Source organism: Biomphalaria glabrata, chromosome 15 (genome assembly GCF_947242115.1).
Source record: "Biomphalaria glabrata chromosome 15, xgBioGlab47.1, whole genome shotgun sequence".
In the NCBI taxonomy this organism is placed as follows: domain Eukaryota; kingdom Metazoa; phylum Mollusca; class Gastropoda; family Planorbidae; genus Biomphalaria; species Biomphalaria glabrata.
In genome coordinates this window covers 20,890,433-20,913,699 of record NC_074725.1, presented here as the reverse complement: position 1 = coordinate 20,913,699, position 23,267 = coordinate 20,890,433, and the positions used below count along the sequence as shown (strand labels likewise).

Genomic DNA, 23,267 nt, shown 5'->3' with positions numbered 1-23,267 from the left:
GTGGTATTCGAGCCAGTAATTCAGGTTTCGTTCCCTCATCTGAGACAATAGCTCCGAGGTATTTGAAGCAGCTAACACTTGTCAGCTTTTCACCTCCAATAATGATGTCCATTTTAAAGTCCTGTTGGCTATTAGTCATAATTTTTTTTCAGTATTTATTTGCATGCCACATGCTGCGGAAGTCTTGTCAATGCACATCACCAGGTCAGCAAGTTCTTCTTCTGTCCCTGCTAGGCCATCAATGTCATCTGCATCTTCCATCTGCATCTTCCATTTTCCTTTCAAGGAAGATATTGAAGAGTGTTGGTGAAAGTAGGCAGCCTTGTCTTACTCCAACTGTTGTTTGAACCACTCCCCAATAGTGATACTACTGAAAATCTTCATTGTGTATTTCAATATAGTAACAAACTCTCGCTCTGTCTGGTCAAAATTTTTACACCTTTTTTTTCCCATTCCCCCTTCTAAGATCAATGACAGCGAATGAATCAATTAAGTGATGAAGCATGTACTTCATCAATTAGTCGTAATTAATTTATGTTACTTTTAATAAAAAAATTACCAATCCTTATACAGAGAATAAGTTTGTTTGCCAAAAACTTTTTACTAGACAAAACTCTATAATATCTTTAAAATGTTTACTGCAATGGAATAGGTCAGTGACTAGAACGTCGGACTTCCATCGTTGAGGCTCCAGTTAGAATTTGTGTAAAAATTGCTTTTGAAAAGGAAGCACGGAATCCTTCCATAGACACAGACACCTCCCAACTGGTTCACAAATGTTATTGGCCCATAGCGCACTAAGCAAACTATAAGCGTGAAAGTTGCGCTGGCAAAAATTAATTCAAATCACACACCCATTTATCATTGTTAGTCTAGAATTATTAAAAAAAATGTTCATGAATTATTCCAAATGATTGATGCAATGTGACTTTGTGTAGGCTTTTTTTTTTATATTTTTTTTTTTAATATTTCATATCCTACTTGTTTAATAACGTTTTCCCACATTCAGAGTGTGTATGATGTGTGACAGTTAAAGTATTAGTAGTTTGTATAGAGACGCACCATAATTGACGGACTTTGAACGCGACTAGTTACATTATGAATTAGTGGGTTAGAGGCTACCTATAGACATAAAATCAGTTGGTGATAGGATTTCTTGGGGATAACACGTATTTATAGACAGACACTCGACTGTGGCATTTTAAGCATTAAACCATCATCTGAATTGTCTAACGTTTTAGCATCTTAACTTGTTACTTTGAGTGAGTCTATGTTCTTGTTAGTTAGTCGCATTGAATACGCCCGCGCAAGACACTCAGACATCTCCAGAGTAATCCGTCGAAGTCAGACAGGCATCAATAACTACAAGAAAGAAAGCTTATCACAGTGCTGACAGCACTGTATAATCTATAATGTATAAAATATATATAAAATGTGTTTAAAAAAACTAAACAAAAACAGTCTATACTATGTAGATATTTATTTATACTGCAATTCTAAATCTAATCACAGTGTTAAAAAAATCATTCAGAAATAATGAAAACATTAAAATAGAATTTATTAAAATGTTTGTATATGGCAGGAAACAAACAAGAACACAATTCGGCTGAACACCGTCTGATATTACTATGAGTGTGTAGTTCATATCAATTAAAAATTGGCATATAACAAAATGGCAGTATATAAGATAGAACACAATTTGGCTGAACACCGTCTGATTTCGCTGTAGATTATTATGCATGCCATTTAAAAGTTAGCATATAACAAAATGGCAGTTTAGAAGATAGAAGAACATAATTTGTTTTAACCCACAGCAAGCCATTGCCCATACATCGACTAACTGTTTACATATAGCAAGTAGGTAGTAGACTAACAAGAGCACTTCTGTAAGTTTAGTGAACTACACTTGCGATAATACATGTCACTCTGAAACTGGTCATATCACTGACCTTTTTGGGAAAACTGACCTTTCCGGGATCTACATGGCCTATTTTTTGCATGTCTGAATTGTCGTTACAATCTCATTCATAAATAGTAAGTTAATATAGGTAAAGAGTTGGTAACAAAGAAGGCTCTGTAGTATATACATTCAAAAACAAGAGCCATGAATTCAGCACTGGAGCCAAACGAAAAATGGCTGGTTCCTCTACCACCCAACCAAATGCCAACTTTAAGGGGCTGTATTCGGACGGGAATGAGACCAATGTCTCTTCAAAATAATCCTCGACATAGTAAGATAACATTATAGTAACATAACAACATAGTAAGATAACATTATAGTAACATAACAACATAGTAACATAACAACATAGTAACATAACATTATAGTAAGATAACAACATAGTAACATAACAACATAGTAACATAACAACATAATAACATAACAACATAGTAACATAACAAACAGCTTTTATCTTATATTGTTAACAACACAGTAAAATATCTAAACAAAGTTTTTTAACTTTTTAAAATATTGCATTATACGTATTATATTATAAGTATTAGAATCAAATGTAAAATGTAGAATGTAAAAATACATAACATATCTGATACATTTTTGAATAAAATATAGGCATATAAGTTTGTTATTATTTGAACATAAGAGCATCGTTATTGTAGTTTTACAAAAGTTACTGTTACATTGTAATAGTATTCCAGTGTTGTACTTTAGTAACTATCTAGCTGCGTTATGTCAAAGTCTTTGCAATAACGACTGACAGTACAATAGTCTTATTAATATTGAGGTTACATTCGCGCAATACAAAATGAGCGTGTTTATATTGTATGTATTCAACATGGAAGGATTATATTTAAATGGTCAGAGCTTTCAATTTAGTACAGATACAATTATACAAAATAATGCACTTTTAACTTCAAATGAAGAAGACATACAGTTCTATCACATTCGAGCATATTTCTTATTCATGTCGTCAGGGGTCCGCGAAAGGAATATATCGCCAACAGACTCTAAACTTCATCAGCTAACCCTAAATCAATATTACCTGTGCTTTTGTATTTTGTATATTCTATTCTTGTATGCAATTATGATCTGTAATCTCCAATAAAAAAGGGAAATCCCACATTGAAATAAAATGAAAAATCAAGATTTTTTTTTTGGTATGGGTATGTATGAAATTTTGTCAACGATTTTGTAAATTTTTCTTTAAAATGTAACAGAAATAAATAATAACAACTTCCTGATCTGTGTCATTATTTGTTATTAATTAAAACTTAAAAAAATAAAATAAAAAAGTGTTTATTTGTTACTGCTCACAATTTCTTCCATCCAATCAGACTTGATTGTTAATTATATTACAGTTCAACATGATCTTCATTAAGGACATTATGATTGTTTAATTCATTGGTCTTGATTATATAAAATAAACAAAAATATCAAAATATTTACATCAGAGCAAGAAGGAGCCAAGCAATAAGGTCGCTAGCAAAGGAAGTGCAACACAGGTGTGGATAGTACCAGAAACTGACTCCGTTTAGAAAACACAAAACTTGTTTGGAACCTTCCACAAATGTAGCCGTTCTAATATTAAAAATAGGTCAAAGGACATATCAGACAGTCTATAGCTCTGCTGCTCTTATTTACTCTTCTGCTATTATTTACTCTTCTGCTATTATTTACCCTGTTGCTCTTATTTACTGTGTTGCTCTTATGTAATCGCAATAAGCTCTTTCGATAGATTTTTTTACATGAGCTTATTATAATTTGAGAGAAAGTAGTCAGACTATACATACGTGTTATTATATCTCGCCTGTTTCCAGTGGCGTAGCTATGGTGGGGGGGGGGGGGGGAGAGAATTTGAAAAACCCCCTAGGACCCCATTCAAGGGTGCCCCCAAATGAATGTTCCAATTTTTTTAAAATTAAATATTAAATATTACGCCATTATCTCATGTCATTATGTTGAATGTCAAAAGGCATTGTGACATCGTCATGAAACAACACTAACTCAAAAAGTGAGACTCCATCAGCAGGTAACACTAACTAACTTAAAAAGTGAGACTGAATGTTTAAGTATCCTTCATTTGAAGTCATTAATTCAATAATTTACAAACCTTTGTTGATGTTACATTATGAAAGTTCACACACTTAAAGACATGTTTATTTGATTATAACTTCACATCCCGAAAGTCATTCTCTAGGGGCCACTCGCCTGGCTCAAGAAAAACTGTCCGCTCCCATCTCCGTTAAGTGGATGTAATGAAACGGAACCCCAAAACAGTGAACATTGATACTGACCATTGGGAAAACATAGCTCTGGACTCTAGACCGCATTAGAATGAAAGAAACGCTACCAAGAAAGCTATCTTAACCTACGATATTTGTGGACGGGAATGTCTCTCCAAAATAGGGCTCCACAGCCACATGAAAAAGTGTTAAAGATGAACCAGAGTCACTCAAGGACTGCAGAAGGCCAACATGTGATTATAACTTTACAAACACTAATAGGTTTACCTATAGAATTCTATAAATAAAAATACAATTACCAAAACAATTACTTTACAAAAAACCTGCAATTAAATGAGCGTTTAATTAAACTAATTGTGTCTTAAATCTTTGCGTAGATGACCAAATACAGTTTAAAAAAATATATTAAATTTATCGTGAGAAAATAACAATGTTACTAATTGTCATAAAGATCAAGGTACACATTAAAACGGGTTGTCAAGTTCCACCATTTCTCGGGTTATTATTTTGAAAGCCACACAAAAGGATTGAATGGGCAGGCTCAAGAATAAATTACTGTAGCTTGCTTGCCCACCAATTCTTTTGACAAGTTAAGTATTATGGTTCTTCACCAGGACACACACGTAGGACTTTAAGCAGTCAAATGCTCTACCACCTTAACCCAACTTACGAATATTAAAAATAATAATAAATAAAAAGTTAAATTAAAAAATTATAGACACTACAACCGTGTCGGGAACAACAGTATATAAATTAATGATCCAGCCAGATGTTTACATTGATTTTACCACCAGACGCTTTACGGACGTATTGACATCAATAGTGAGCTCTGAATACTGGCTGACCGAATCTGAATTGTCATCTGAAGTTGTGCTCATCCTTCTCCAGGGCGTGGGGCGGTACCCTGTAACGCCCATGGCGTCGCTATCACTGAACGCGTTCCTCTGAAATGAAGAATTTCGTAAAAGATTTTCCCCCAGTCCAAACGTGTCCTCTGACAGCATGGAAGGGGCTGGGCTCATTTGTTCCGTGTTACGGATTGTGGAGAATAAGGACAATGGCAAGTGGGAACAACTCCCAGGGTTATAGCTAATCCAAAAGCTGCTTCCGCTTTCATCTGACCTCCTTGAGAAATGTTGATGAGCAAGTTGTTCATGGCCCAAACTATGAATGTCGCTGTTTGAGGCTGAAATGTTGTACATTGGATGGGATTTTGCAGAGTTGAAAGTTATCGGGCTCGAGGTCTGAAAAGGAGAGGCCATGGAAAGATTGTTTTTGGTCTCGATGGACGAGTAGTAAGCGTTGTTGGTCTCGCGAGACAACTGGGAGTCAGTTTCTTCTGTAACAAGATTTGGGGGATGCTGAAAATTGTCCGCCCCAAACAAGGGTGCTGAGATACGCACTTCATCGTGCAGGGACAAGTAGTGATGCCTGGTGGCTAGTGAGCCCAGTGGATCATTCCAATCGACGCCGCCGCTGTTGTTGTTGCCGTCGAGGATTCTTCTGTAGTGAGGTGGAAGTGGAGCGGGGTAAGCAGGCGGTGGCGGTCCGTTGTTGGCGTCATTTTGATTTTTCAAATTACATTTCACTTTAAAAAAAAAGAAAAAAGAAAATTTAAAATTAAAAAATGACATAGGCATCTTCCAGACATCTTAAGTTTATATATATTTAAGAATTTAGAACATAGTGAACCATGACTAATAGCATAACGCAAAGAAACACGACCCACGCAAAAATAATTAGTCACAGTATACTGGAGAGAATTGGCAAACTTTTAAATAGAGTTACACCTCGGGATAAAGTAAACATTGTCATTGAGATTTAGTTTTAAGAAACATGGGATTCCTGAGCTAATGGTATTTAAATTGTTACTCCATTCAAAGCAATATTTCAAAAGTTTCTTTATAAGACATTACTGATACTTTTTTTTTTAGAACCGCTAGGCCAGTGTTTCTCGAACTCTCAACATTGGCGCCCCCCCCCCCCACCATTGGAAAAAAATGTCTTTGTGCCCCCCATTAGCCAGTGGGGGATCTGGAATGTAATGTGAAAGAAACAAAACATAAAAATATGTAATTATATCACATGAATTCAATTTGGTTTTGCATTCATATTTTAAACTCAGTTTACAATTCAAATTTACGCAATGAGTGTTAATTAAAGCTCTTTCTTTTTTTGTTGTTGTTGAAAATAGTGTTGTGCAGATAATTTTTAAGCATTTCTTAAACTTGTTAAAATTGTTATTTTCTGGATACATTCCTCGTTCCATATGCTAGGACAAATTTGTACAATATTCTTCCCTAGTCCAATTAGAGCACGGAATGGGTTGCCTGAGTCAGCCAGGAAAACCAGTGACTTGGCAGAATTTAAGTCATTGAGAGGACATTTCTTTTCATAGCCCCACTATTTGAGAAGCACTGCTCTAGGGCTTGGTCATTGAAATGCCACCTATACCGACTTGAAAGTAATCAAACTGAATGGTTTTCCGAAGGCGTTTGTCCTAAGATACTCCGGGGAGAGCCTGCAATTTCCTTACCACTTTTACCGTGCGAGTCACCTTCCCTTATCCCTTTGTTTATTGGACTGTTGGGACACTACAGCTTAGGGCTCTCCCTTGTCGGATGAAGTGGGAACCTTCTGCCTCTCTCATATCCTATCCAGAATGTTGTGTATTTAACAAAGAACTAACTGCGAAACACTTTATCCGATTTTTTTTTTAAAGGCGACTAACAGAATAAACAGTACTGAACATTCATAACGTAGGCTACATTTGGACTCCCTTAAAATATTGAATATAAAATATAAAAAAACAAAGCTGAAAAACTTTGTTGTAATTGTATGTTTGTAAAGTTTGGTTGTAAGTCTGTATGTCTGTAAGTTTGTTTGTAAGTTTGTATGTCTGTAAGTTTGTTTGTAAGTTTGTATGTCTGTAAGTTTGTTTTAAGTACATCCTTAAAACTCACGGTGGTGGGAGCTACAGAGTTCCCCTAGACCCCCGAGGGGGTCAGGCACGAACATTTCTTTTCATTAGAGAGGGGGTGAGTCGCCACTGGTAAAAGTTTGTGAAATTATAAAAGACAATGTGTCTGACCTACCTCGGACACTGGATACCTTTAGGGCAACTTCGTGCATTTCAAACCACAGACCGAAATGACCTCTCGACAATGGAGCCTTCAGAGAGCATATTTGTTTGTTGTTTCTGTAAAGGGAAACACAATTTTTTTTAAATCTTTTCTATAAAAGACAAATACATTTACACTTTAAAATTTAGTGGACTGCTTACAAATCATTTGGTCTCATTGGACATATTCTGTCAACTGCAAGCGAAAGTCTGAGACTGTTTTAGAAATAACCATTGGCAATTTCTTTTTCATTAGTTGATTATATCTAGTGTGAACAAACGATTAAGATAAAATTAGCAGCACATTAGAATTTTTTCTTTTTCAATTTGAGAACAGAAAACAAATATTAAGATATTTTGAAAATAAATATCTAAAACATGTTTTTTTTTTGTTTTTTTTTGTGAAATGCAGAAATTGTAAGACAAATTTCCATATGGATAATAAAGATTATTATTATTGAGTTTGAGTTTTGAGTTTAGGCACATCGGCACAATTTAGGCCATGTCGTGCCCGTGATCCTTCAAGGATCATCTCCCTTTACATTACAAGGGCTAAATTCGATACAGTTAAATCATTAAAAACAAGGTCTATTCACAGTTAAAAAGGTAAAGGTAGTAAAAATTTAATAATTTGGTAAAAATCTTATGTAAATATTATATGTTCACAGTTCAAAAATCAAATCTTCGTAGACAACCCCACCTCCCGGACAAAGCCCAGTACCTTCCCAGGGTCGACATTGTCGAATAGTGTTTTCAAGGTGTCTGTTCTAAAACATTTCTCCCTGACATCCTGGTATCTGGGGCAATCAATGAGGATATGTTCCATAGTGAGGCGAGAGTCACAGTACTCACAAAGTGGGGGCTCCTAACTCTTCAGCACAAAAGAGTGCGTGATGTATGTGTAGCCAATCCTAAGTCTGGACATGGTCGTGCCACCACGCCTTGTCAGACCCTTAGATGTGGGTCGCCACCTGACATCCGCCACAATCTGCCTGAGTTTATTGTGAGTCTCAGCCTCCCATCGGTCCTGCCACTCTCGATAGGTGGCAGAAGCAATACTTTGTCTCAGGTCCGAGCAGGGAATTTGGGTTCCTGACACCGCATGATTTAGGGCTATCTTTGCTTCTCTGTCTGCGGCTTCGTTTCCCTCAATGCCCACATGGGAGGGGACCCAGATGAAGGTGACATCCCTATGGTCGGCTGTTATTTGGTCCAACAGCTTCAGGCTCTTATGTACCAATGGAATGTCAGTCTTCATCCGCCCCAAAGCTTGCTTACAATGCAGATTTGGAGTCGGAGCAGATTATAAATTTTCTCCTTTCTGATGCTTTGACGGCCATACGTGCAAGCGATATTGCGTGCAATTCGGCCGTAAAGATGGAGCAGCCATCGGGGAGTCTACGGGAGATTGTTTTGTTTCGAAAGGAGCATGCACACGCGACCTTTCCATCCATTTTGGATCCGTCTGTGTAGATGGTGCCACAATCTTCGTAGCTCTCCTGCAGTTCCCTAAAGTGGACTTGTAGTATGCTTGGGTCTGTATTTTCTTTTTTGAAATTAAGGAGGAACAAATTTAATTTGGGTTTATTCATTAGCCAAGGAGGATTCTGAGGGGTTTCTATTTTAGAGATTTGTTCAATGGGTGGGGTTAAATTTCGGATGGGTTCTCTCATTCCAAGGCCCAACGGCGATTATTATTATTATTATTATCTAACATTTCACCATATCGTTTTCTGTTCTTTTTCTATGTTTTTGTACCGAGTGGCATAAACAGAATTTAGAAAAAAATTGAAAACTAAACAAAGAATAGGTTTCTGTGTTTAAACTTTTGGATGAAAAACGTCAATATTTTGTGTTAACCAAACAATTTGTAAGTCTAGTTGTCGTGTAAAAAGATCTCACCTTTGGATGGCAATGTTGTCTTCTTCCACACGAAGGATAAAAACTTCTTGCGCCGACGGTTTAATCATAAACCTCTTGCCGCGGAACTCAGGCAAGTTCTTGGCGCCTTCCAGAGTCTCTGGCCCGTTGATATACTCACTATATCTTTTGGAGACACAGACCCGGACGTAAGCCTCGCTGTCCACTAGCCCGTTCACCTCGAGCTTGTAAACATCCCCCGCCTTGATCACGCAGCTGTCGAGCGTGCAGAGAGAGGTAGGGTTGTAAGTGTTCAGGTTAGCATGTGAAAGTCTGGGGCTGTTGTTCACGTAGATGTGTGGGCTGAAAAGCAAGAGCAGACGTGAGTTTAAAAAAAATTGAGACCAAAATGATCGTCCACAAAATTTATTTTTTTTAAGCGTTACAAAAAGATTTTTTTTTTTAAATGACAATTTGATTTAGAAATAAAAATAAATAAATAGTAAAGTAGCCCTTTCAGACCTTTCGATCTATTGGGCCAATGATGTAAATGTTATCTGATTCTGTTGTCCACGTTAACTAACGATGGTGTGTTGTGCCCAGCACAATGGCCAACAACCTTTACTTTCCACAGATAATGTCAGATAACCATTAGAGTTAACTTATCTCTGGAGCATTTTAAAAATCCTAAAATTTAACATTTCTGTTTCTCCCTTCAGCTAGAAAGCCAAACGCTTTACCAATCAGCCACGACAATCAGCCACGACAATCAGCCACGACATCCCCTAATTAGGAAAGTCTTTCTATTTTTATTTTTTTTAATTACATAGCAGATAATAACACTTAAAAGTTCGAAAGTAGTTAGTTTGGTGCACACTCAATCTCAGAAAGTAATTAGTTTGGTGCGCACTCAATATCAGAAAGTAGTTAGTTTGGTGCGCACTGAATCTCAGAAAGTAGTTAGTTTGGTGCGCACTGAATCTCAGAAAGTAGTTAGTTTGGTGCGAATTCAATCTCAGAAAGTAGTTAGTTTGGTGCTCACTCAATCTCAGAAAGTAGTTAGTTTAGTGCACACTCAATCTCAGAAAGTAATTAGTTTGGTGCGCACTCAATCTCAGAAAGTAGTTAGGTTGGTGCTACTCAAACTCAGAATTTAATATATGGGCTACTTTTTTTTTAATTTTAACTTTATTTTAAGTAAGACAATTTGTTCCTGCTTTAAAAAAAATGTTGATCTCGCAAATCTATAACTTCATGAATGTAAAAAAAAAAATACCTTTCTAAAACTACAATGGTACGATGCTATTTATTAAGGAAATACTTTAAAGACCACACACTCGGTCTTGTAATATGCACCTCAAACTTGAAAATAAGGTCCCAAGTTTCAGCACGGCCCGCAATCAAAACAAATTGCAATCGAGACCAATCATCCTAGAAGGTCGAAACACTGACATGTTAGCGTCACAACCTGTGGGCAGTTAAGACCAATAGCTCGTTGCTACATCACAGATCTATTGGTGTTCACTGCCCACAGATGCGACGTTGCAGGTCAGTGTTGTGGCCTCCTATGAGGAATGGTCTGACCACAGTCCGTATTGAGCTAGGACTAAATAATCCTCGTTTCTCTTAGAATGGTCTAAAGCTTTATAAGGACCAATTTAAGGACTGCGCTTGAATGGTTTACCTGTGGCAGGTTGAGTCGAGTTCCACCGTTCCGGTGTTGTGTTCACTAATTATGACTACCAGATCTCCATACTCGATATCGAACGCCAGAATTTTACCGATGAGTTTATCCTGATATGGAGAAAGATAAACAAGAAATGGTGTTGGAAAGATTAAACTAGTTATACATGTATTTCAGCTTTTTTTTTCAAAACATGCTTTGCCTGCTTCTATACACAAGCGTGTCACAGTTTGTATGAGGTCAAGGCTAGACCATCTAGAATCTAGACCATGCCTATATATTCTACTAGGAAGTTAAACAAGTACAAATTAAACTTATCTAGCCTACAAGATAAGACATTTTTTTTGCTTTTTTTCCAGGTAGAGAGAGAAAACACATGACCTGGACTAAGTTTCCTATGTCACATTAAAAGACTGAAAAGTTTTGCCAGTCGCCAAGTCAGGAATGAACTAGAAATCTGACATAAGTCACGTTTTGCTATCAGGCATGACATTACGTTTTGAGTCTCTCTATACGTATTAATTTTGTCAACACAGTAAATGTCGTCATTTTTTACGTAATAAATGTCGTCATTTTTTACACACTAAATGTCGTCATTTTTACACACTAAATGTCGTCATTTTTACACACTAAATGTTGTCGTCATTTTTACACACTAAATGTCGTCATTTTTTACACACTAAATGTCATTTTTTACACACTAAAAGTCGTCATTTTTTACACACTAAATGTTGTCGTCATTTTTTACACACTAAATGTCGTCATTTTTTACACACTAAATGTCGTCATTTTTTACACACTAAATATCGTTATTTTTTACATACTAAAATGTGTTTTTACAAAGTACTCAAATTCGTCATTTTTTACATTAAATGTCAATATGATTTCAACACACTAAATGTCATTGTTTTTTTTGTTTTGGAGCGTACTAAATGTCATCCTTTTTTTATTTCAACACACTAAATGTCGTCATTTTTAAAAACACTAAATGTAATTTTTTTTTATTTCAACACATCAAATGTCGTCCTTTTTTTCCCACCACACTTAATGTCGTTTTGTTTTGCCCACTTACTGTGCGTCTTTTTTTTTACCACCACAATAAATGTCGTCATTTTTAAACACAATAAATGTCGTTATATTTTTTTTACCCCACACTAAATGTTATGAACGGAGAGCCCAACTCTAGAAAAAAACAGAAAAGCGTTAACTCTTTCTCTCCTAATCGACGATACCATCGTTGATTTTGACCTCATTAAATTAAAAACATGTTTAATTTTTTAAACTTGACTTTGAATTATATAAAAAGAAAATGCATTTCCCTTTAATTCTATACCAAATACAACATTTTCTGATCACAAACAACAAAGCTATAGAAGCCCAATCATAACGAGGGTAGTGAAATAGTAATGAGTAAAATAAAGAATGCTTTCAAAACGTGGAAAAATAATTACGGAGAGCTAATAACAACAACACGACTTATTCGATGTCACCGAGCTGGTATGACTTCTCTCCACTCACCTGTCTTTCCTCTTTGGTTGTGACAGTGGACAAGAGAATCTCCTCCCTCTCGAAGGGGACACTCACTCTGTAGGTCAACACTTTCCCAAGACGTATTCGTATGCTGCCCTCGGCCAACTGCCTCTTGGAGCGAACCCAGTCTTCCGCTTGGGCTTTCGTGTTAAAACCACCAATTTTTAACAACCCTGGACAGCGTTTGTTTCAATAGAGACAAAGTAAAATAGAATTGAAATCAGAATGAATAAAAGCATACATAGTAATGGTGTGGTATAAGATTAATTAATATAATCTTTAATATATATATGTATATTTTAAAGAGGTAACGAACTGATAAATGTTATATCACAATGACTTTAAAGGTTGAGATATAGATAGATAGATAGATAGATAGATAGATAGATAGATAGATAGATAGATAGATAGATAGATAGATAGATAGATAGATAGATAGATAGATAGATAGATAGATAGAGATATATCAATTTTGATGACAACTTCTCCTGAATACAACCTTACATGAAGAGCGTCATCTCATTAATTTTCTTAGTACACAAAGTGGTCCAAAGCGTGCGGATCTAAATTCTAACTTTTTCCAATATGCGGGGAGGGGAGAGACGATTTATTCTGAGCCCTAACCTCAGTAACCATTCTTTCTATAATAAAACATAACAAAAGTCGCAAGAAAAGTCAGGCTTATATTATTTAAATAGCAGTGTAATAGACACTGACTGTATTCTACTGGCGCCAATTGCGCACATGCCAAATTTGAAATATAATTTTTTTTAAAGTAGAAAGATTCTATAAGGGAAAGAATAGTATATTTACAGCCATATCTCTCAATATTTACGAATAGTTTTTCTCCTTTCTAAATGAAATTAAATTAATTAATTACCACTTAATAATTACTTTTTTTTAATTATTATTATTTGTTAGGGTCAATGAATAATTATGCAAACTTTAAATTTGAAAAATACCGTGTACAACATTTGTACCAGACAAACAGACAGACAGACAGACGAAGTGAGCTGATATAAGCTTGGTACAAATAAATAAAAAGGGACATGTCAAATTAACAGCTATAATGAAATGAACACATTCATGCACTTCAGCATGATGATTAACTGATGATTAACCGATGATTAACCGATGATTAACTGATGATTAACTCAGGCATATGCAGGTTAATTATACAACAACTCTGCTTTACGTAACTAGCCTCAACAAAATGATAGTATGGCGCTCTGGACAAATTCCAGGACACCAAGAAAGACGACTAGAATCAGATTCACACGAAAGAAAAAAACACAAGGAATCAGTCAACTAACTAGTCTTGTCATTTCCTAAAGGGCAGCTTAAAGTAAAGTTCTCCTTTCAGATCTTGCGAACTGCGTAAAGGTCCACGGTCAGCGAGATTGCCATGTGGCCAGCACATCGACCAACAGTCTTCACTTTTTCCAAACTAATGCAAGGTGCCCATTAGAGCTGGGTGGACTCAGAGTCTCCCCAAATTAGAAAAGAAAAACAGTCTTCGCCAGGATTCAAACCCGGGACCCTCGTTTCGGAAGCCAAGAGCTCTACCACTGCAGTCTTTGTCTAAATCTTACTATTAGAGACAGAAATTGGGGCGAAATTGTTAGTATTAAAAAATACAATAGAAATATATAAAAGAAAGCCTAATGGTATTACCCAAACTAAAAACACAGGAAGTTCAGGCTATATTAGCTACAAGCAATGGAAAAAGGACAAACACAATGAGATTGTTATCATTTCTTCGGCAGTTATTCAATGCTCTAGTGATAAGCTACAGATCTGAACCTACCTGTGCCAGAGATATTCAGGACAAAGGATTGACCAGGGCTCAACTCATGGCTCAGTATAAATTGACCATGGGCCTTTTCGTAGTGGGCAAGAGCAAGATTCCTATTCCTATGCAATCGCACGTTGGATCCATGGCAGGAAGCGAACTCCAGACCTCTAGTCTGAGCTACAGTTGACTTAGGTGACATACTAAAGCATAATGCTATCTTGAATGTAACTTTCAGAATCTGTAAAACAAAAATTGTTTGTAAGCAACTTCAATCAGTTAAAAAAACATTTCTATGCGAAAATGTAACGCTAAAAATAGTCATATGTCAATGGAAAATCTAGTCAAAGCTTGCACGTGTAAATCTTAAACAATTGTTTCTTCTGGAGAATTCTTATGCTGCACAAGGAATGACTATTTTGAGTTTTTTTTTTCAGTGTATTTATTATTTGGTTTTAGGAAATTTATGAGTGTTTAGATATAGGGAGACAAACGAACGGACAGACAGGCAGACAGATAGAAACTTTGCACAATAATTCATTGTCGATGACGAGTATCAATGAAACCGTGTTCCAGATACCACTCCCTCCCCCACATGTCTACAAAGGAGCATGAAAGATTTGCTATACAAGGGTAATTCAGCCAAGGGACTCTCACACTGTATTAAAGGGCGTCTACGACAGCAAATTACACGTCATCATTATGGATAACAGGTTGATGGTATCTATAAGATAACCAATGAGACCAAAAACTGTGCACGTAACCTCTTTTACATGCCCCTGCATATCGCCATTCATCTTATTGGTTTTACGAGAGTATGACACTGTCTATGCTCCATAGAGTATGTATCAGTAAGTTATTGTAGTTTAGGACTATTTTGAGAAATAAAACTGGTAGTGTTTATATGCATATTTTGTGTAGCAAAACGAGTTTAACTCAATAGACAATGGAGTGGGCCCCTCTATGCCACAGGCCAAAGCGCAATGAACCCCTTCGCGACATGGTTGCTACGACACTGCCTGTTAACAACTCTTCCTCTGACGCCTCTATTTCAAGCCAGTATTAAAGCCTCTTCTGTTTTTTGTTGTTTACTTAGAAATGAAACAAACTAAAAGTTGCCTAGTTCCTGGTATCGCCCCAGTTCGTGTAGTCAGTAAGTCCTACTTAGATCTAGGTAATAACATACAGGTGAATTTTTTTTTTTCTGGAAATGTTTTGTTCACAAAAAGAGGTGGGAGGGGGGGGGGGGAAGGGGATGTCGAGTGGTATGACATTCCAAGCAGACGTGACATGCATTCATACTTTATTACCACTTGCTGTTGTTGTTGCTGTAATACTCCCCCTTTTTCTTCTCTCTCTCTTCTCTTTCTGCCTCTCTCATGTTTCTTTCTGTCTCTCTCTCTCTTCTCTCTCTCTCTCTGTCTCTTCTATCCTCTCTTTCTATATCTCTCTTTCTCTTCACTCTCTCTTTCTCTCCTCTATGTCTCTCTGTCTTCTCTCTTCACTCTTTTCTCTCTATCTCTCTCTCTTCTCTAGCTCTTTCTCTATTTGTATCTTCTCTTTCTCTGTCTTTCTCCCTGTCTTTCTCTCTGTCTCTTTCTCAGTCTCTCTCTACATCTCTGTCTGTGTCTTGTCTCTCTCTCTGTCTCTTCTGTCTCTCTCTTTCTGTCTCTTGTCTCTCTCTCTTTTGTTTCTGTCTCTCTTTTTTTCTCTCTGTCTATCTTTCTCTCTCTCTCTCTGTTTCTTTTCTCTCTCTCTTTCTCTCTCTTTCTGTCTCTCTCTCTCCCCTGTTTTTTCGTCTTTCTCTATTAAACTGCTCCAGCAGAAGACATAGCACTTTGTTTGCAATAAAGACTTGTTATTTTTTTCAATGAACTGAAGCAACACGGACAATTTTACGCTAGATTTGTGGCTCTCAAAGTATGCCTCAGATACTTCCTTAGCGACACAGTTATACATAGCTACACTACTAGCAGCCTGACCACTTGTCCGTTGTGAAAGTCTACATCAGTTCATGTCTATGTAGACTAAGTAAGCATAACATGGAGACCGAGAGGAAGAAAATGAATTGCAAACAGGAAAGTCTTTGTATACCATGGGGCCACAGCATCACTTTGAACAGGGCTATAGACACCAGTTAGAAAGAGGCTGCAGACATTGCTGGACCTGGTTTCTATGAAGACCGTTTGCCACACAATGCGCCCAAAGGAGCGCAGGAAGGATTGGGTCAGAATTATGAACATCGAAACGCAGACTTTATGACCATAGGGCAATGAGATCTATCTTTCTAAAAACAAAAACACTTTAAATTTGTTGTGTCAGTCATAGCCACGTTGGATTACAGAAAGAAGTTCAAAGAAGTTCATGATTAGATGATGAAGCATGTATCTACTATATGAAGTAGAATGTAAGTAGTATGTTTGTATGTATGTTCTTTATAGAAATGAAAACGGTTTAACTAATTGTAATGAAACTTGGCAAGAACGTCCCATACATAAAAGCGGAGATCTAAGGAGATGTCATAGACATCTAGAGGGTTTCCTGGGATTTAGGTCAATAGGTCATCTTGACATGTGAGAACAGCAGAGATTTATTATATAACAAAATTAAGTAAAGACGTAACGGAAATACCTGAGCAAAGCAGGGTTATAAACAGCTAGTTAGTGAGTAACAAGTTCACGGCTTAGTCTTTATATAATAATGTCTCTATAGCATTTCCGTTCGCTGAGGTAAGTAGTACTTGAAATAGTCCAAAATTCGACGAATCTGTTAATAATTAATGAATCATTGAATCATGAATCATCATTATTTTCTTGCAAAGGAAAGATGTTAGTTACAGGGAAACACAATTTGTTCTAGTTTTCTAAACAGCCATTAATGACTAGGTTTGTCTTTAATTGGCCTCGCATCTAACACGAGCGTTTTGGGATACCATCCATCCATCCAACCCAGTGGCGCTACAGCCCAAGGAGGGCTCTAGCTTGCTTCAACACATCCCTCCATTCAGATTTTTTCTGGGCCTTTCGTCTCCACGCCCTAACCCCAAGCTGTTGCAGATCTGCCTCCACATCATCAATCCATCGCATTCGGAAGTCTGCCTTTGGTTTGCCTGCCTTTTGGTTTTTACCTGTATTGGGATACCAGCCATCGATAATAGGGAGTTTGTACTCCAAGTTATCCAATCTCATGCGAGTTTTTACATCTCCTCGGCGTATTCAGACGACCTTTAGATAACTTAAAAACACTTAAATGAACCTTTAAACATTTATTTACAATGGAAATTGTCGCGGCGTCCTCTACGCTAAGCGTCCATATTGCCACTACATCTAGCGTCTCTAAACGTATCGTATATCCATTCTTATTCTATCTACCCTTTTGGTTTGGAGATTACTACCCAAATTACTTTCTTTGGCAATGAGATCTATCCTTCTAAAAACAACAACTTTAAATGATGTGTCAGTCAGACCATTGTTTAATTACAGAAAGAAGTTAAAGAAGTTCATTATTAGACAACGTAATTAGTATCCTGCATATACCTGCAAACGGGATGTAACAGATTTTCATCTGGTTGGATCCCCTACCCCCCACCAAAGAAAATAAAACACACAAAAAAAAGTTGTTTAGACAGGCCGAAGGTTGGGTGCTTCCATGTGGCTAGAGCTTCAAGAGTTTCTGACTGAACTCTTCCAACGATTACAAAGAAGACCCAGAAGAAGAAGTGGAAGAGGACGATCTACGTAGACACCTCTGACTGCTGAGCTAGTATTGCATTCTTGATGGTTTTAGCTTAGACAAAGACCCTGTGCTAGAAAGTTTAAGCTTGTAAAATGACAACATTAAACATTGAAATTGTTGATTTAAACACTTATACGATGCTCAGGTGAACATATTCACAAGATGCTTCTTCACAGATGATCTACATTGTATCATTCTGGTATCAGGCCTACAGGGTCAACCCATTAATTTTCAGCCTTGAATGTGGGAAGTCTGGCAGAGAGGCTTAAACCGCATAGCTACAAATCAAGGGGACTCGAGTTTGAATCCCGTGATGAGCGCACTAAGACGTTCTCCAAGATACCTTCCTCTCCCACCACACAGGTCCACAAAAGAGATTGGACCATAGAGCACTGAGTAAAAGTAATGTTCTGAAAATGTCGTTTTGTATTTTCTATTCTGTATAAATAGTCAACTGATTTGGCTATTCACAGGCGACTAGTTCAGACTAATCCAAAAGACAAGTGGTGTGATGGAAGTTACATTCAAAGAGAAAAAAACATTTTGCCTTCAGACAAAATCTTGAAAGTTTTTCTGTTGTTTTTGTTTGTTCCTGTCACGTCAGCTGTTTCAATCTAACGTCCGCGCCTAGTGACTGTTTCATTGAGTGAAAAGAGCCTTTAAAACCTCTTTGTTCTCTGCTGCCTTGCGGTTTAGAGAGTAGGTCAAAGTAGTGACGTCTCAAGTCGGAACGGTGTCATGTTCTCGATAGTGAATACAGAGATTGTCACCGAGAGTATGAACAGAATACATTAGTCTGAATGGTCGGATACGTCTCAAACATTCGCGAAACCAGATCAAACTAAAGGGAGCATTGAGGTTTTATTGGGCTGATCCGAGCTGGTATGGAAACATTTGTTAGTCACCTCTACCTTACTTCTACCTGTGCTACACAAACATCTTTCACCACTAGATCTAGTCACAGGCACTGTTCAAACCAATAGGTACTCTAGCGTTGAGTTTGATAACAAAGAAACGCTATTTCCTTGCGAGACACATAAATATCAGGCCGCGGTGTTTTTGTTGTCAACTCCTGAAACATTACATGACGTTGAACAAGGAGACAAAGAAGGGACGACTTCATAGGAGTATAGAGGAAATGTACTGAATGTGTTAGCCATAGGAGTATAGAGGAAATGTACTGAATGTGTTATCCATAGGAGTATAGAGGAAATGTACTGAATGTGTTATCCATAGGAGTATAGAGGAAATGTACTGAATGTGTTAGCCATAGGAGTATAGAGGAAATGTACTGAATGTGTTATCCATAGGAGTATAGAGGAAATGTACTGAATGTGTTATCCATAGGAGTATAGAGGAAATGTACTGAATGTGTAACTGGCAAAGTGGGAAATCCTGCATTCCATGGGCGTTCTCTGGAGGTGATGACATCTCTATATCTTCCTGAATGTAGAGAAGGAAATCACCAATGTATAATTGCTACTTTACTTTTAAGTCTTCTATCCTCAAGGGTTTCTAAATTTATTGAATTTACTAACGGGTGTTAGCTTTCTTTTTCAATATAAAACAAAATTAATTAATAACCACTAATTAATTATGATTCACGTGTTGTGACGGACAATAAATATTTGTGCAAACTTTCAGCTTAGTCCAAGAATTTTAAGTGGGTTAACAACAAAAAGTGTGAAAGAAGTCACACAACAGACGGACAGACAGACGGAGTGAATTAATATAAGATTTCTAAAAACAAACAAAAACTTTGGTTAATTAAAGAAGACAAAGAATAAACGAAGCACTTTTTTTTTTAGCATTGCAGCAAAATGTTCTGAATATTTTAGTCGCCCATTTTGTTTTTGAGAAATATATTGAAATTGTATTGATTGATATCAAACATTCTTTTAAAAAAAAAACTATTAAATTTGATGTTACAACTGCGCAGTAGATACTATTCCACCAGTATGTACCATCTATTCATCTTTCTGTCACAGTGGAGTAGCAGATCTTGTGTTTCCCTGACATGTTTTCACACATCCTTCCCTTGAAATCTCTTCTCAGCTTTCCGTCTCTATGCCCGAGCTGTCGTATATCGGCCTCTACATTATCAAGCCATCTTAGTCGTGGTCTGCTTCTCTACTTTCAAGAAGAACATTATGACCTATCTGTTCAAAACTTCTGTAGATTAGTTTGTCAATCCCTCTCGTGTTTTATGTCTGCTCTGTTATCAAATCGACTTGAGCCTTCATTATGTTTGTTAACGGGGCTAAAGGTATACAATTATTATTCTAATTATTCTCGAAAGTTGATCTCAAGGTGACCTGCTCTATGTAATCAGCTTTCTTTTTCATTAGTTTATTGTAACTCATCTATACAAAATTATTACAAGTCTTGAGATATCCAAATGTTAGCTCGGGATGAACTTGTTGTGTCGAATTGATATTGTGACCTCATTCTATATTTTCAAGAAATGGGGGTCAGGTCAAAGAAGTCGCAGTGTTAATTATGATTAATCTATCAGAGAAAGAGGTCAGGAAAAAGGTACATTTCTGGAAGGTATAAATAGGAGAAATATTTGTTTCTATGATTCTAGAAAAGACTATTAAAAAGGGTTGGGGGGGGGGGGTAAAGTGAGTCGGTCGGGGTCTTGAGCAGTAAAGGGTTCTGTAGTTGTGTGTCCTTGAGCTTGTAGCGGGTCCATAAGTTGCTGTAAGTCGTCAGGTACTTTATAAAAAAGTAAAAAAGTAAAGTTCCCCTTTCAGACCTAGGGGTCTATAGGGTAGATGATGTAAAGGTCATCTATTTCTGAGGCCTACGGTTTACGAGGGTGTCATGTGGCCAGCACAACGACCAACCGTATTTACTTTTCCCCAACTAATGTCAGGTATCCATTAGAGCTGGGTGGACTCAGAGGCGCCCAAAGATCTCGAAATTAAAAATCCCATCTTAACCAGGATTCGAACCCGGGACCCCTGGTTCGGAAGTCAAGCGCTTTACCACTAAGCTAACGCGCCTCCAAAGTACTTTATATATTAAAAGTGAATTATTAGTGAAAGTGAAGTGAAAGAAATTCTGAAGATGTTCTGTTGTATCAATATATTGGCAGTGTTATTACGTTGTGAGGTTCATCAGCTCTCTAAGAATACATTTCAATTAATCCTGTGTTATGAATTAGTTGAATTAATGTTTTGAAGGAGTTCATTAAAAGAAAGAAAAAAGAAGTAGAGCAAGTTTCTTCAGTGTAGTTGAGTCGTTTTATATTTCCCCGGCAAATAATTCTGTTTGTGCCATTCTACATACATCCATATCCTTCGACTTCCATGTGGAACTTTGTCTTATGTGTAGATAAGCAAATGTATTGAATAACAATCATTAATATAAAATCATTACATATTTGGCACTTATGGAAAACAGAAATCATCTCACTTATAAACTAGCTATAGGGAAATACATACAACAAATAGTAATGGAGTCTCGTGTACATAACACGTGTGCTGTTTTGTTGTAAATATTGTTAAATATTGTTATGAACTGCCAACGTTTCTTGAAAAAAGATTACATCTTACCTAAGCGCTCGGCTTCCAAGCCTGTGTTCCTGGGCTCGAATTTAAGTAAAAACTGTGAATTTTAATTTCGGAATTTTTAGGCACCCCTGAGTCCACCAAACTCTAATGTGTACCGTACTTAGTTGAGAAACTAAAGGGGTTAGGTCGTTGTGCTGGCCACATGACACCCTGCTCGTTGGCCGTTGGCCATAGATACAGATAACATTAACATCATCTGTCCCATAGATTGCAAGGTTTGAAAGGGAAACTTCTCGCTTCACTATGTGTTCTTAAGTAATTTTTTTTGAAGTTAATTTTTATGTATTAATTTTTTAATTCAAGAGTCATAGGTTTACATTTCTCCAGTGTCGATTTATTTTATTCATTTATTTTGATTTTGTTTATGAAGAAAGTTATATTTTAAACAAAAGAAATTTACATATTTGATTTAATTTTTTTTTTTGCAATTCTCTGTTTTTTTAACTTGCATATATTTCCCTTGAAAAGTTTCATTGGATATTTTTGGATATTTGTTCGTGGGCCTAGGAAAAGTCCACGGTTGACTTTATTTCGTCAGACTTAAGTATTAGTTTCGTCAGCCCCAATGTCGTCTAGGCCTCAAAATGGACATTACTTACTTTTGGGTCCACTTGTATTCTACTTGAACTCATTTAGAAGTAATTCTATAGTAACACTTAACTTCACCATTATAACAAAATCTGTTTTATAACTTAACAGTGGCTCATAGTATCTAAGGTGGTAGAACAAACTTTTAAAAAAAAAGTAAAGTTCCCTTTCAGACCTTGTGATCCATAGGTCAGATGATGTAAAGATCATTTGTTTCTGTGGTTAACAAGGGTGTCATGTAGCCAGCACAACAACCAACCGCTTTTCCTTTTCCCCAACTAATGTCAGGTACCCGTTTGAGCTGGGTGGACTCAGAATCGCCCAAAGATCCCGAAATTATAAATCCAACTCTTTACCAGGATTCGAACCCGAAACCCAAGTTCGGGATCCAAGCGCTTTACCGCTCAGCCACCCCGCTTCCTACCACATACTTATATGATAAAGTAAATGTAGATGCATAGGTTGACTTACTTTTTCTTGGCGTTTTTTTCCCAACCTTTCTATGTCTTACAGCGAGCTCCCTTCACTTACACTGAATTACATTCCTGTAGATCTACTGTCTTGGGACATCCTTCTTTATCCAACGTGATAGATGTAGCTTTAAAGAACACAAACACACACAGCACAGGCCAGGTATAAAATAATCACCACCTTGTGTGAACACACAGTAACAAGTAGGGAAATAAAAGTTTCTGGTTAAAAACACTGGATCCTAGAAGCCAGCAGTTTGAACAGAGGTAATTATAGATCTGGTACGTAAGCCAGGTCGAGGGCTTTAAGATAAGGTTTGGGAGGGAGGGGAGTGGGGGGGCATGCACAATGATTGTACAGTGTTTAAGGGACTCCGTGACTTAACTCTTAATACATAACGTGTTATCAGGGACTGAGTCGGGAGGAACATAAATATCCAGCAGGTCTTATCGCCTAACGCGCACACACGCACACACGCACGGGACTATCACCCCCCCCCCCTATTCTTCTTTCCTCAACTCTCGTCAACCGATCCCTTAAAGAAATGCGTGTGTGTGTGGGTATGTGTGCAGTGTGTGAACGGTTCAGGCTACTATGTTAGTGACTGCGGGGTGTGTGTGTGTGTGTGTCAGTCCCAGCGAGGGACACCTGCAAATGTTTGTCCTTTATCGTCTGTCCGCTACCACAGGCAGGTCACAAACCTTT

The 23,267-nt window shown here is 37.1% G+C and overlaps 1 protein-coding gene across 2 annotated transcripts; it reads right to left on the bottom strand.

Moving 5' to 3' along the window:
• Window positions 1-1,465: 1,465 nt before the first annotated feature.
• Window positions 1,466-23,028, bottom strand: LOC106071696 (uncharacterized). Of its 2 annotated transcripts, XM_056012235.1 has the most exons (8): window positions 22,563-23,028; window positions 16,822-16,956; window positions 14,206-14,431; window positions 12,387-12,571; window positions 10,869-10,978; window positions 9,227-9,547; window positions 7,299-7,402; window positions 1,466-5,791 (listed from the first exon to the last, which is right to left on the bottom strand). In XM_056012235.1, exons 3-8 carry the CDS (start codon window positions 14,390-14,392, stop codon window positions 4,977-4,979), a joined length of 1,722 nt encoding a protein of 573 aa, XP_055868210.1. In that variant the 5' UTR covers window positions 14,393-14,431; window positions 16,822-16,956; window positions 22,563-23,028; the 3' UTR covers window positions 1,466-4,976. The 2 variants fall into 2 exon arrangements, with proteins under 2 accessions (XP_055868210.1, XP_013087306.2); XM_013231852.2 differs by lacking the exon at window positions 16,822-16,956 and having other exon boundaries at window positions 22,563-23,026.
• Between the last annotated feature and the right edge of the window lie 239 nt (window positions 23,029-23,267).

Excerpts from the sequence above, each read along its gene's own strand:
- LOC106071696 (XM_056012235.1), bottom strand. The coding sequence starts at position 14,392 with ATGTCACCTAAGTCAACTGTAGCTCAGACTAGAGGTCTGGAGTTCGCT. Across the intron at positions 12,572-14,205 it reads CCTGAATATCTCTGGCACAG|GGTTGTTAAAAATTGGTGGT; the intron begins GTAGGTTCAGAT and ends AACGCTGTCCAG. Across the intron at positions 7,403-9,226 it reads GACAACATTGCCATCCAAAG|AAACAACAAACAAATATGCT; the intron begins GTGAGATCTTTT and ends TTCCCTTTACAG.